Source organism: Oncorhynchus gorbuscha, linkage group LG25 (genome assembly GCF_021184085.1).
Source record: "Oncorhynchus gorbuscha isolate QuinsamMale2020 ecotype Even-year linkage group LG25, OgorEven_v1.0, whole genome shotgun sequence".
In the NCBI taxonomy this organism is placed as follows: Eukaryota; Metazoa; Chordata; class Actinopteri; order Salmoniformes; family Salmonidae; genus Oncorhynchus; species Oncorhynchus gorbuscha.
The window spans coordinates 15987509-16002172 of record NC_060197.1 but is presented as its reverse complement, the minus strand read 5'-3'; the positions used below and the strand labels follow the sequence as shown (position 1 = coordinate 16002172).

The 14664-nt window shown below is 42.5% G+C and overlaps 1 protein-coding gene across 3 annotated transcripts; it reads right to left on the bottom strand.

Annotated features, from left to right (window-relative positions):
- Nucleotides 1-342: 342 nt before the first annotated feature.
- LOC124013988 (apoptosis facilitator Bcl-2-like protein 14) lies at nt 343-4334 on the bottom strand. 3 transcript variants are annotated; one of them, XM_046328609.1, is made up of 9 exons: nt 4177-4321; nt 3868-3925; nt 3478-3579; nt 2780-3177; nt 2515-2610; nt 2241-2302; nt 1842-1988; nt 1428-1541; nt 343-1287 (listed from the first exon to the last, which is right to left on the bottom strand). In XM_046328609.1, the coding sequence occupies exons 3-9, from the start codon at nt 3516-3518 to the stop codon at nt 1249-1251; spliced, it is 897 nt and encodes a 298-aa protein (XP_046184565.1). In that variant the 5' UTR covers nt 3519-3579; nt 3868-3925; nt 4177-4321; the 3' UTR covers nt 343-1248. The 3 variants fall into 3 exon arrangements, with proteins under 3 accessions (XP_046184565.1, XP_046184566.1, XP_046184567.1); XM_046328610.1 differs by lacking the exon at nt 3868-3925 and having other exon boundaries at nt 4177-4326; XM_046328611.1 differs by lacking the exons at nt 3478-3579; nt 3868-3925 and having other exon boundaries at nt 4177-4334.
- Nucleotides 4335-14664: the final 10330 nt, after the last annotated feature.

The following is a 14664-nucleotide window of genomic DNA, read 5'->3' as shown; positions in this document are numbered from 1 at the left end:
TCTTACGCACTCTTTCGGGCACACAGGCGACAGCAACGATGAGTCTTCTTTTAGTACATGTTACTATATAGTACATGTTACCTATATGTTGAAATCCACATTGTGTGAATAGATTACACTGTTTCCTCGCTCTGACCTGTTCTTGTTGTCTGTAAGCAGGTTGAGCAGGTGCAGGAAACCGTTTAGGTTATTTTCAGTACAGACCCTAAGAAATCCCCCTCCCTCCATGAGTGACGTACCTGTACATGAGTGACATACCTGTACATGCATGCTGTGCATGATGATTCTGAGATTGCATTTCAATATAAATTACCACTTGTTCCCAAATCATTTTACACAATGTCAGGAGTCTTCAACAGAACTATTTTTATTCAATAAATGAATATTGAAACAAATCAGTCACAAAGCTGTCTAAATCAGTGTAAACATTGAACACTATAATCATAACATGGAATTTGTTTAATTATTCCTAAACAAGTCAGACATTCCAATGCATAGACTCAGCACACAGAATGAAAGTGTGACCATATAGCAGTAAGAATAGATGCACTTCCATACAGTATATGTAGGCTACAGTAGCTGCCCCAGTGTTTGGTCCAGTCATGGTTTAACCATGTAGTGGTTCAATATCTGGATCAACTGAGGAAATAAGTCCTGGAGGTCTGGTATGTTGATCTCTTTGACTTATTTGCTTTATGTAAACATTGTTTGGATCAGACAGTATAGGCTACATCAATAGTCGACAGTCTCATCATCATTATTATTATTATTCTTACAATAAAAAATAAAATAAGCAAGTAAATATTTTTTTTACATTCCTATAGTCCAAATTAAAATGTTAACAAAACACCTGAATACAGTACTTTCACATACATTCTTATATCATATCAATGTATCATTCAAAAAAAAGGAATGGGGTTTGAGATGTACATTTTCTTATATACTATGGCTCTGGAAGACAGTCTATATTTCTATGTGCATGTTTCTTTGTGCAAAATCAATGTTAAATTGGGCATGCAATATTAACCTGAGTTGAAACTTCTCTAGGGGTTGGGGTTAGAGGGCAACATCCCAATTCTCCACCCTTTCCCATCATGCATTTAACAATGGTGGAAACTCACTTTAGCCAATAACTACACCAATTAAATTCTGATTCATGGAAGAAAGTGCGCAAGAGCATACTTTGGGAAAAGGGTGGATAATCAGGAAGAACCAATGAGTGTATAGGATGGGGAAAATCCCTCTGACTCAGTCGACTTCCTCCTCATCATTCACAAAAGCTTCCTCCTGTTGAGAGAGAAATGAAAGCTGTATTGACCAACATCTCACAAAATAACATTGATATTTTTGTCAGCTGGAGATCATTGATAGGAACAAGAAGGTGGACCTCCAGTACTATAGGCAAGCCTCTCACTGTATGTACGTACATATCCACCCTGCTGTATGGCCCAGGAAGAGAAGTGATCCTGCAGGTATTTCGCTCCAAATCCCAGCACCCGGCTCATAGGGAGGCTGTCCACCGCTGACAAGCGACTGGTCACCTGGTGGAGCAGAGGGTTGAGAGTTGACACAAAATGGCTGCCATGCAACCAATGGGTATATATGCTTGTGGTACTCCAATGGGTGATTTAGCCACATACAATGTAAAGCACTTACAGGGACATTTTCTAAGACCCAGATTAAGCTTATTTCTGGAGTAAAAAACACTTTCAATAGGGATTCTTGAGCATGCATTTTAGTCCAGGAGTATGTTCAAATATGTGTCTGGGAAAATGGCCATTAGTTAGAAAAGGGATTGGGGAAAAAAATGTTTTAGGTAAATTTAATTCTGTCATGATTACCTCACAAGTCATGGCGATTTGGGCCGAGGGTGACCCCTGAGTGCCGGGGTCCGAGGTCAGGCCAAGTCTGCCGAGGAAGGTGGAGATGGTCCTCTCATACAAGCTGTAGCCAAAGAGCTCTGAGGACAGAGAGGCGTCCTTCAGGACCTGCCAGGGACATGATAGAGGACAGTAAAGTTTACACCCCAATCCCACAAGTATTTTCTGGGTGAATGCCCATGTGATGAAAAATGGATGAATGATAAATGCAACACCATTTTTTCCAGTTCTCTTTGTGAGGGGATCCCAGTCTTGCAGATAGACTAATATTATCTGTGTATAGAGGGACACCAAGTGGGCAGAGAACTACACAATCACAGGTTCTACCTACAGAAACAGATATTTCCTGCCATACTTTACCTCCTCATTGAGTTTGTCTCCCGCTCCTCTCAGCAGAAGCCCCACCAGCCTCTCTATAGCATCTGAAAGGCAGAGATAAGAGGGTAAGGGTTAGAGGTCATAGGTAAAAAACAAAGAGGAGTTCAGGGTCGTATTGATTAAGGCACATCGTAGAAAAACGTTTCTACTTGCGGTTCTTATTTGACAAGATCAGGTAGTCCCTCCCATTTCCGGTCCCTTTTCCATTTTGCCTAATGAATACATCCCATATATGACGGCTGAGTTGGTCTTATACCTTCCTCTCCGTCAGTCTCCAGGTCCCCAGAACTGCAGGTCACTCCGTCAGCAATCTGAGTCAACCGGTCAGCTACCTCCCCCAGCTCATCTCTCGCTAAACCGGAAACAAACACACACAGCTTGAGTATACTTGGCATGACAACAAACCATCTGCCTAAAGAAGAAACATACTTTAAAATGTAAGGAACAGTGTATTACACCAACACATGCAATCAAACAAACCTCCAGTCTCTCCTTTCCCTGATACAAACTCACAAACTCACAGTTGCCAAAGGATCTGAAGGAGCACCTCTGGGTGCCCGTTGGTGGTGATGGTGTTCCTGGTGGTCCTGATGCTACAGCTGTACTGTCTCGGTGGGGTCGGATACAGCTCAACAAGCTCTGCAGCCTCATTCTCATCCCCTTCTTCTTCCTCTTCTTCTCCTTCTTTATACATGTGTCTGCATGGCCCTCTAGTGTCTGTGCACCACCTGGCTGGGTGTCTGTGCCTTGAGGTAGCGGGCACAACACCTCCCTAGGTCTCCTCCTCTGGGCGTACGCCATCATCAGCCTGAACTCCACACTGTCCTCCATGCCATCCATATCCCCTGGCAGCCCAGCTTTGGCACTCCCATTCACATTACTGTTGGTACTCCCATTGGCATTGCTGTTTGCCATCTCCCTAAACAAGAATAAACAAACAAACCAGGAACAGGAAGTGAGTGTATAGCTGCAACAGCCTATTACACAAATCCAACAACATTGATCTGTACGTTTTCCAATGCAGTTTAAAAACAGTTTATGAATGTATACTTTCCTAGAAGAGTGCAATGCACAGTCCCCCCCAAACAGCACATTGGGAATAGAGAATGAGAATTTTCACTGAAAAAACCCCATTAAAACAACCTCTAGAGAGCAGCAGCACTCGTGTGGTGGTAAAGGGCGTAACTGATGCCAAAAAATGGGAAGACAACATACATACCAAGGCACACCCTTTTGTCCTGTGAGTTCTGAGTCTGACATGACATCAATAGGTGACAGGTAGCATAGTGGTTAGGGCTTTGGGCCAGTATCTGAAAGGTTGCTAGTTTGAAGGTGAAAAATATGTAAATGTGACTGTGAGCAAAGCACTTGGAGTTGGGACATGCGAATATATATATATTTCCAATGCGCATACAAGTACAACACACTTGTAGCTGCCTAAATGTGTTAAATAGGACAAATAAGTACCCACCAAATTATAATCATTTTAAATGATCCAGAATGTCTTAAATAGTAGTGTGTACAATCAAAAACGCATCTTTTGACCAATGTGTAAAATAAAATGTGTTAATTGTGTAGATACTCCTCTAAGAAAGCCAATGGCTCAAACCTCATGTCGCCAACATAATTCGTTCAAAGGTTATTGGAGGGGATAATTCAATGGTGGCCTGAGGGGAAAAAAATAAAGAATTCCGCCAGGGGGAGATTTTCGGCACAATATAGAGATTGTATATATCGACTTTGAGACATGTAGTATTTTCATATTAATGCGAAATTCTTGTTCGGAAGATTTCTCACAAAAACGTCTACTGCCAGGCGCGTACTGGGAAACCAACCATTGACAGTAAAACTTTAACAAAGTTTAAGTTAATAAATCGGCACTTACTTATTTATCAAATAAAAAGCCATGCCTACTTACGTATAACAGTACTACGTCTGCGCTAGTTGCCAACGTTTTAAGTTATAAATTCGCCGGTGAATGAGCGTTCTTCTGATTCTTAAAACTCTCGTTCTGCCTGATAGCTGCTGCCTGTCCGACTGACTCTTGGTGTTTCTTTATAACCTGTCTTCCGTAAACGTCACAGCGACGTTTGTATGTGGTCGAAATTGAAACCAAGTTGGCATGACGATTGTTTTACCTACATGTGAGAATCCCCAAATAGTGACACGTCAACCCCGTGATAAATTAGTCATGTTACACAAACAAAACATTGCTATTTTATCTGTTCTTCTAAATAGATAGTTATTCACATATTAGGACACAATTATACAATCCGTTGGTGTTGGACTATGTATCCCCTTCCAAAAAATAACACAATACAATGATCACAAGACTGCTTGCCAGTCTGCTCCCTGTCTGTATAGGCCATATCAACCTGCTGGCTGTAATGGGTAAAGGTTGTGACTATATTGCAGGCATAGTCTATGACTGATATAAATCTCTCTGAGACTGGATAGAGCGATTCAGCCACCATCAAAATGGACAACAATAATACAATCTCTCTGGAAATCCCCAGAGTTAGTTTTAGCAGGCACCCATGATATTCAAACCACCCTACTATCTGTCCTCTATCCCACTCTGAAGGTTGGGAGTCTTTCACAGGCTTGTGTAAATGTGATTTCTCTTTTGCCCCACCTCAACAACAAACAATCATTCAAAACACAGGAAATAAAGTCAGAGGCAAGCAATAGTAATTTCTCTTGGAAAATGTCTCCTGTGACATGCCCTCAGTTAGCCTACCACACACACACATTGTCACATGTTTTGTTGTGAACTTGTGACTCATACTGTTGCGTCTCATGAGACATCCACAGGTAGTGCTGAAAAATGACAACACCTTATTATATCAGTTCCAGGTACTTAGACCTACATTAAATGTTGTTGATCATTGACAGATACAGTGGGGCAAAAAAGTATTTAGTCAGCCACCAATTGTGCAAGTTCTCCCACTTAAAAAGATGAGAGAGGCCTGTAATTTTCATCATAGGTACACTTCAACTATTACAGACAAAATGAGGAAAAACAATCCAGAAAATGAATTTATGAATTTATTGGCAAATTATGGTGGAAAATAAGTATTTGGTCACCTACAAACAAGCAAGATTTCTGGCTCTCACAGACCTTCTTTAAGAGGCTCCTCTGTCCTCCACTCGTTACCTGTATTAAATGGTACCTGTTTGAACTTGTTATCAGTATAAAACACACCTGTCCACAACCTCAAACAGTCACACTCCAAACTCCACTATGACCAAGACCAAAGAACTGTCAAAGGACACCAGAAACAAAAATGTAGACTTGCGCCAGGCTGGGAAGACTGAATCAGTAACACACTACGCCGCCAGGGACTCAAATCCTGCAGTGCCAGACGTGTCCCCCTGCTTAAGCCAGTACATGTCCAGGCCCGTCTGAAGTTTGCTAGAGAGCATTTGGATGATCCAGAAGAAGATTGGGAGAATGTCATATGGTCAGATGAAACCAAAATATAACTTTTTGTTTGGAGGACAAAGAATGCTGTGTTGCATCCAAAGAACACCATACCTACTGTGAAGCATGGGGGTGGAAACATCATGCTTTGGGGCTGTTTTTCTGCAAAGGGACCAGGACGACTGATCCGTGTAAAGGAAAGAATGAATGGGTCCATGTATCGTGAGATTTTGAGTGAAAACCTCCTTCCATCAGCAAGGGCATTGAAGATGAATCTTGGCTAGGTCTTTCAGCATGACAATGACAATAGTTGAAAGTCCATGTTGCCCAGCAACAGCCCCAAAACATCACTGCTCTAGAGGAGATCTGCATGGAGGAATGGGCCAAAATAGCAGCAACAGTGAGTGAAAACCTTGTGAAGACACACCACCCGGGCAACGAAGGAGTGGCTTCGTAAGAAGCATTTCAAGGTCCTGGAGAGGCCTAGCCAGTCTCCAGATCTCAACCCCATAGAAAATCTTTGGAGGGAGTTGAAAGTCCGTGTTGCCCAGCAACAGCCCCAAAACATCACTGCTCTAGAGGAGATCTGCATGAAGGAATGGGCCAAAATACCAGCAACAGTGTGTGAAAACCTTGTGAAGACTTACAGAAAACGTTTGACCTCTGTCATTGCCAACAAAGGGTATATAACAAAGTATTGAGATAAATTTTGTTATTGACAAAATACTTATTTTCCACCATAATTTGCAAATTAATAGTTGTCATAGATGAAGTGTACCTATGATGAAAATTACAGGCCTCTCTCATCTTTTTAAGTGGGAGAACTTGCACAATTGGTGGCTGACTAAATACTTTTTTGCCCCACTGTATGCTACCATACAGGTAAGCACGGGCATATTATGGGAAATAGTCAATGAAAGGGTAAGCCGTCAGCAGGGTGGAGGAACGCACAAGCACACATGCACGCATATATTTGGATCATGTTTGACTATAGTGCAGGGGCACAACTTTCACTGGGGACGGGGACGGGACGGGGGTCATGCCCCCCACATTCTGAAATTGCATTTTTGTCCCCCCAGTTTTATCATAGTAATGTGATTTAAAAAAGGTGGCAATGGAGTGGTTTAGGACCATGCAGACTCTTCCGAGCGGCCGGGTAAGTTGTGTGAAGACAAAGGATCTGGAAGGCTGGCTGGATCAGCACTGGAGAGTTGAGCATTGTTCAGTGTGTATGTGTTGTGCCCATTCACCAAGTTTTAAAGGCAAGCAGAGCAGAGACGGGCTCCTCTTTAGTTGACTGATGTAGCTGACAATGTAACTGCTGTTCAACTTTTATTTTATTACATTTTTTAACCCTTTTTCTCCTCAATTTCGTCATATCCAATTGGTAGTTACGGATTCGGGAGAGGCGAAGGTCGAGAGCCGTGCGCCCTCCGAAACACAACCCAACCCACAACGTGTACTCCGATCATGCGCTGACCAACTGGCAAGTGCCTTCACTGACATTTTCAACCTCTCCCTGTCTGAGTCTGTAATACCAACATGTTTCAAGCATAGTCCCTGTGCCCAGGAACACTAAGGTAACCTGCCTAAATGACTACTGATCTGTAGAACTCATGTCTGTAGACATGAAATGCTTTGAAAGGCTGATCATGGCTCACATCAACACCATTATCCCAGAAACCCTAGACCTACTCCAATTTGCATACCGCACCAACAGATCCACAGATTATGCGATCTCTATTTCACTCCACACTGCCCTTTCACACCTCGACAAAATGAACACCTATGTGAGAATGCTATTCATTGACTACAGCTCAGCGTTCAACACCACAGTGCCCTCAAAGCTCATCACTAAGCTAAGGACCCTGGGACAAAACACCTCCCTCTGCAACTGGATCCTGGACTTCCTGACAGGCAGCCCCCAGGTGGTAAGGGTAGGCAACAACACGGGGGTCCCTCAGGTGTGTGCTTAGTCCCCTCCTGTACTCCCAGTTCACCCACGACTGCGTGGCCAAGCACAACTCCAACACCATCATTACGTTTACTGATGACACAACAGTGGTAGGCCTGATCACCGACAACGATGAGACAGCCTGAAGGGAGGAGGTCAGGGACCTGACCGTGTGGTGCAAGGACAACAACCTCTCACTCAATGTGATCAAGACAAAGGAGATGATTGTGGACTACAGGAAAAGGAGGACCGAGCACAGCCCCATTCTCATCGACGGGGTAGTAGTAGAGCAGATTGAGAGCTTCAAGTTCCTTGGCGTCCACATCACCAACAGACTAACATCGTCCAAGCACACCAAGACAGTCGTGAAGAGGACACATCAAAACCTATTCCCCTTCAGGAGGCAAAAAAAAGATTTGGCATGGGTACTCAGAACCTCAAAAGGTTCTACAGCTACTCCATCGAAAGCATCCTGATGGGTTGCATAACTGCCTGGTATTGCAACTGCTCGGCCTCCGACCGCAAGGCACTACAGAGTGTAGTGCGTACGGCCCAGTACATCACCGGGGCCAAGTTTCCTGCCATGCAGGACCTCTATACCAGGCGGTGTCAGAGGAAGGCCCAAAGACTCCATAGACACCCTAGTCAGAGACTATTCCCTCTGCTACTGCACGGCAAGCGGTACTGGAGCGCCAAGTGTAGGTCCAAGAGGCTCCTAAATAGCTTGTACCCCCAAGCCATAAGACTCCTGAACAGCTAATCAAATGGCTAACCAGACTATTTCCATTCCACTGTTATTATCTATGCATAGTCATTTTAATAACTCTACCTACATGTACATATTACCTCAATTACCGTGACACTGGTGCCCCCCACATTGACATTAACTCTGTACCGGTACCCCCTGTATTTAGCCCCACTATTGTTATTTACTGCTGCTCTTTAATTATTTGTTATTCTTCACTCTTACTTTTTTTATTAGGTATTTTCTTAAAACTGCATTGTTTGTTAAGGGCTTGTAAAGTAAGCATTTCACCTGTTGTATTCGGTTCATGTGACTAATAAAATGTGATTTGATTTAATGTACCGTTCGAGAGAGAGATGGCCCAAAGTTGGTTAACATTAGCTATTCTTTTTGTCTCAATCACACTAGACCTGAATCAAATGATGAAACCATCGGCCAAACGATTGAAGATTGATATTCTGACATTTTCTTCAGTGCAATGTTACTTTTATTCGTCAGTATGGCAGTAACGTTATTGATCTGTCAAGTTTCCCTTGCTAATTCCCTACTCTTTCACAGTGACACAGTAATAAACAGCTCTAATGTTACAGGCTTCACTGACATGGTGCACAGTAGAGGTCTGCGCTGGACTCCCATCCGCTGCTGCAAGAACTGTTCCTTAACCCAACCGCAAGAACTGTTCCCAAACCCAACCGCAAGAACTGTTCCCAAACCCAACCGCAAGAACTGTTCCCAAACCCAACCGCAAGAACTGTTCCCAAACCCAACCGCAAGAACTGTTCCCAAACCCAACCGCAAGAACTGTTCCTTAACCCAACCGCAAGAACTGTTCCCAAACCCAACGCAAGAACTGTTCCCAAACCCAACCGCAAGAACTGTTCCCAAACCCAACCGCAAGAACTGTTCCTTAACCCAACCGCAAGAACTGTTCCCAAACTCAACCGCAAGAACTGTCCCCAAACCCAACTGCAAGAACTGTTCCCAAACCCAACCGCAAGAACTGGTCGCAAACCCAACCGAGGTCCCGAAGTGTTATTTTATGTGCCGCAGCTCACTTGCCAGCCATTTTCCCAGCAATTTTGCACCCTGTAGGCAATATCAAATGCACAAAATAACTTAAGAAATAGGTTAAATTATTGGGCTATACGCTTGGAACATTTAAACTGACTTCGTCTTGATCTTTCTCCTCTTGAAAGGCCATGCGGCAGGCAGATAAGGACCAAATTATAACTTGGAATGTAGTTTGGATCTCTACACATATTTTCAACGAAATGTAAAAAAATACAGTCGTGGTCAAAAGTTTTGAGAATGACACAAATATTAATTTCCACAAAGTTTGCTGCTTCGATGTCTTTAGATTTTTGTCAGAAGTTACTATGCAAAACTGAAGTATAATTACAAGCATTTCATAACTGTCAAAGGCTTTTATTGACAATTACATGAGGGGTGGCAGGGTAGCCTAGTGGTTAGACTAGTAACCGAAAGGTTAGACTAGTAACCGAAAGGTTGCAAGTTCAAATCCCTGAGCTGACAATCTGTTGTTCTGCCCCTGAACAGGCAGTTAACCCACTGTTCCTAGGCTGTCATTGAAAATAAGAATTTGTTCTTAACTGACTTGCCTAGTTAAATAAAGGTTAAAAAATAAATTGATGCAAAAAGTTAATATTTGCAGTATATTTGCAATATTTGACCCTTCCTTTTCAAGATCTCTGCAAATCCACCCTGGTATGCTGTCAATTAACTGCTGGGCCACATCCTGACTGATGGCAGCCCATTCTTGCATAATCAATGCTTTGAGTTTGTCAGAATTTTGGGGGTTTTGTTTGTCACCCGCCTCTTGAGGATTGACCACAAGTTCTCAAAGGGATTAAGGTCTGGGGAGTTTTTTGGCCATGGACCCAAAATATTGATGTTTTGTTCCCCGAGCCACTTAGTTATCACTTTTGTCTCATGGCAAGGTGCTCCATCATGCTGGAAATGGCATTGTTCGTCACCAAACTGTTCCTGGATGGTTGGGAGAAGTTGCTCTCGGAGGATGTGTTGGTACCATTCTTTATTCAGCGCTGTGTTCTTAGGCAGAATTATGGGTGAGCCCACTCCCTTGGTTGAGAGGCAACCCCACACATGAATGGTCTCAGGATGCTTTACTGTTGGCATGACACAGGACTGATGGTAGCACTCACCTTGTCTTCTCCGGACAAGCTTTTTCCCGGATGCCCCAAACAATCGGAATGGGGATTCATCAGAGAAATGTACTTTACCCCAGTCCTCAGCAGTCAAATCCCTGTACCTTTTGCAGAATCAGTCTCCCCAGGAAAAACAAAAGTGGCTTATTTTCTGCCCTTCTTGACACCAGGGCATCCTCCAAAAGTCTTCGCCTCACTGTGCGTGCAGATGCACTCACACCTGCCTGCTGCCATTCCTGAGCAAGCTCTGTACTGGTGGTGCCCCGATCCCGCAGCTGAATCAACTTTAGGAGACGGTCCTGGCTCTTGCTGGACTTCCTTGGACGCCCTGAAGCATTCTTCACAACAATTGAACCGCTCTCCTTGAAGTTCTTGATGATCCGATAAATGGTTGATTTAGGTGCAACATTACTGGCAGTAATATCCTTGCCTGTGAAGCCCTTTTTGTGCAAAGCAATGATGATGGCACGTGTTTCCTTGCAGGTAACCATGATTGACAGAGGAAGAACAATGATTCCAAGCACCACCCTCCTTTTGAAGCTTCCAGTCTGTTATTCAAACTCAATCAGCATGACAGATTGATCTCCAGCCCTGTCCTCGTCAACACTCACACCTGTGTTAACGAGAGAATCACTGACATGATGTCAGCTGGTCCTTCTGTGGCAGGGCTGAAATGCAGTGGAAATGTTTTTGGGGGATTCAGTTAATTTGCATGGCAAAGAGGGACTTTGCAATTAATTGCAATTCATCTGATCACTCTTCATAACATTCTGGAGTATATGCAAATTTCCATCATACAAACTGAGTCATTCTCAAAACTTTTGGCCATGACTGTATTTGTTAAATAATATTCTTCAAGTACAAAAAGCCTTTAGCAACCTACAGTGCCGTGCGAAAGTATTCGCCCCCTTGAAATTTGCGACCTTTTACCACATTTCAGGCTTCAAACATAAAGATATAAAACTATTTTTTTGTGAAGAATCAACAACAAGTGGGACACAATCATGAAGTGGAACAACATTTATTGGATATTTCAAACCTTTTTAACAAATCAAAAACTGAAAAATTGGGCGTGCAAAATTATTCAGCCCCTTTACTTTCAGTGCAGCAAACTCTCTCCAGAAGTTCAGTGAGGATCTCTGAATGATCCAATGTTGACCTAAATGACTAATGATGATAAATACAATCCACCTGTGTGTAATCAAGTCTCCATATAAATGCACCTGCACTGTGATAGTCTCAGAGGTCCGTTAAAAGCGCAGAGAGCATCATGAAGAACAAGGAACATACCAGGCAGGTCCGAGATACTGTTGTGAAGAAGTTTAAAGCCGGATTTGGATACAAAAAGATTTCCCAAGCTTTAAACATCCCAAGGAGCTCTGTGCAAGCGATAATATTGAACTGGAAGGAGTATCAGACCACTGCAAATCTACCAAGACCTGGCCGTCCCTCTAAACTTTCAGCTCATACAAGGAGAAGACTGATCAGAGATGCAGCCAAGAGGCCCATGATCACTCTGGATGAACTGCAGAGATCTACAGCTGAGGTGGGACACTCTGTCCATAGGACAACAATCAGTCGTATATTGCACAAATCTGGCCTTTATGGAAGAGTGGCAAGAAGAAAGCCATTTCTTAAAGATATTCACCCTGAACACACCATCCCCATTGTCAAACATGGTGGTGGTAGCATCATGGTTTGGGCCTGCTTTTCTTCAGCAGGGACAGGGAAGATGGTTAAAATTGATGGGAAGATGGATGGAGCCAAATACAGGACCATTCTGGAAGAAAACCTGATGGAGTCTGCAAAAGACCTGAGACTGGGACGGAGATTTGTCTTCCAACAAGACAATGATCCAAAACATAAAGCAAAATCTACAATGGAATGGTTCAAAAATAAACATATCCAGGTGTTAGAATGGCCAAGTCAAAGTCCAGACCTGATTCCAATCGAGAATATGTGGAAAGAACTGAAAACTGCTGTTCACAAATGCTCTCCATCTGAGCTCGAGCTGCTTTGCAAGGAGGAATGGGGAAAAAATGTCAGTCTCTCGATGTGCAAAACTGATAGAGACATACCCCAAGCGACTTACAGCTGTAATCGCAGCAAAAGGTGGCGCTACAAAGTATTAACTTAAGGGGGATGAATATTTTTGCACGCCCAATTTTTCAGTTTTTGATTTGTTAAAAACGTTTGAAATATCCAATAAATGTCGTTCCACTTCATGATTGTGTCCCACTTGTTGTTGATTCTTCACAAAAAAATAGTTTTATATCTTTATGTTTGAAGCCTGAAATGTGGCAAAAGTTCGCAAAGTTCAAAGGGGCCGAATACTTTCGCAAGGCACTGTATATTGCCAGAGTATGTTATATTTTGCATGTTGATTAGCTAGGTAGTTAACGGCCATGATGTCTGTATAGTTAGCTAGTGGTGGGCATGCTACTAGCTAACGTTAGTAAGTTAGCAGTGCATTTACTCGCCTCAGCTCTGTTTATAACTTTTGTCATTTCTGTGTAAGTTTTATATTCACCGAAATAGCTACGTATGTAACATATTAGCTACCTAGCTTACCAAAAAACGCATCGTCAGCAAACATTACAGTAGAACTGAACACGTGCCCCTGCAAGGTAGTTTGCCTGTGTAACGGTCGTCGGTGGAAGAAGGTGAGGACCAAAGTACAGCGTGGTACTTGTTCATGTTATTTATTAAAACTGAACACTCTCAAACAAAGAAACAAAAAAGCACAACCGAAACAGCTCCGTCAGGTGCAAAACACACTAAAACAGAAAATAATTACCCACAACTCAAGGGTGAAAACAGGCTGCCTAAGTATGGTTCTCAATCAGGGACAACAATTGACAGCTGCCTCTGATTGAGAACCATACCAGGCCAAACACAGAAATACCAAATCATAGAAAAAAGAACATAGACTGCCCACCCAACTCACGCCCTGACCATACTAAAACAAAAACATCACAAAGGAACTAAGGTCAGAACGTGACAGGTTGCTAGGCAAGCTACCCAGGAAGTAACAGGTAGGAACAATATGTAGCTAGCTAGCTAACTACACCTAGCTATCTAACTATACCTGTCCTTGCAGACACCTTCTTGTTGTTCACGTATTCACAACATGTTCAAGGCAGCACTGCAAATCTAAGGTACCCCAAAGAACTGAAATATACCTTTGAGGTGTTCCAAAAAGTATTCTTGGAACTTGATGATCTCAGGACCTCCCCACGGGTCCAAGATCTAAAGATAACTTCATCTTTCAGTTTTCAGTGATATCTTAAGATATCTATAACAACTCTCAAATGGCCACTCACAAACTGTGGTCTAAACCCTACTCTGTAAGCTGAAAAACTAGTTATTAGGTGGTATAGGAGCTACAGTTTACATGATGCTCTTTTTCAGGTGAAGTCATAAGAGACATTGTCAATTCCTGGTTAAAAACCAGCTTTGTTTTAAAACTTCCTGTACTTCATATGCACTAGTGGATTTCTGAGATTATTTGTAGTCTATCTGGATGTAACTTTACCTAAGGAGTTAAGGTGGAGTTATACCCAGAATGCTTATACCTGTCGGAATAATGTGTCCATATGGGCTTCACTAGTGCAAATGGAGTCAGGCTTAAGGGACAATTTGGCATATATTTTGTAACAATATATGTAATGTATGTTTTGAAAACCCATGTTTTGATGAATCTAAAACAGTTTGAATGAGGTTGTATTTGAGCTAAAATTCATATTGTGCTTTGTGTAAAATCTATTAAGATAAATCGTTAATTTACATTTCTGTTAAAATATCGCTTTGATGTTAAGGGGCACACAGACCACTAGAGAATTCTTGCCAAAATGTACGAGATGTGAGTTCAAAGTGCTAATCCCAAACTATCACCTAAGCTTTATGGAGTTGTGAAGATCTGAAATGATTTGCATTCAGGTGCAAGCTATCTGTATGTAACTTTAGGAGGCAAGGTGGAGTTATACCCAGAATGCTTACAGATTAAAAAATAATGAGCTCTCCACAAATACTCAAGGAGTAGGGTTTAAGGGGCAATTTGAGATATAATTTTGAAGAAAGCCTTTATTCAAAATAAA

What these genes read in the sequence shown, in the direction of transcription:
- LOC124013988 (XM_046328610.1), bottom strand. Translation starts at nt 3,518, where the DNA reads ATGTCAGACTCAGAACTCACAGGACAAAAGGGTGTGCCTTG. An exon ending in GGACAAAAGGGTGTGCCTTG is followed by an intron (nt 3,178 to 3,477) that starts GTATGTATGTTG and finishes ATTCTTGTTTAG; the next exon opens with GGAGATGGCAAACAGCAATG. An exon ending in CTTCAGATCCTTTGGCAACT is followed by an intron (nt 2,611 to 2,779) that starts GTGAGTTTGTGA and finishes TTTCCGGTTTAG; the next exon opens with CGAGAGATGAGCTGGGGGAG.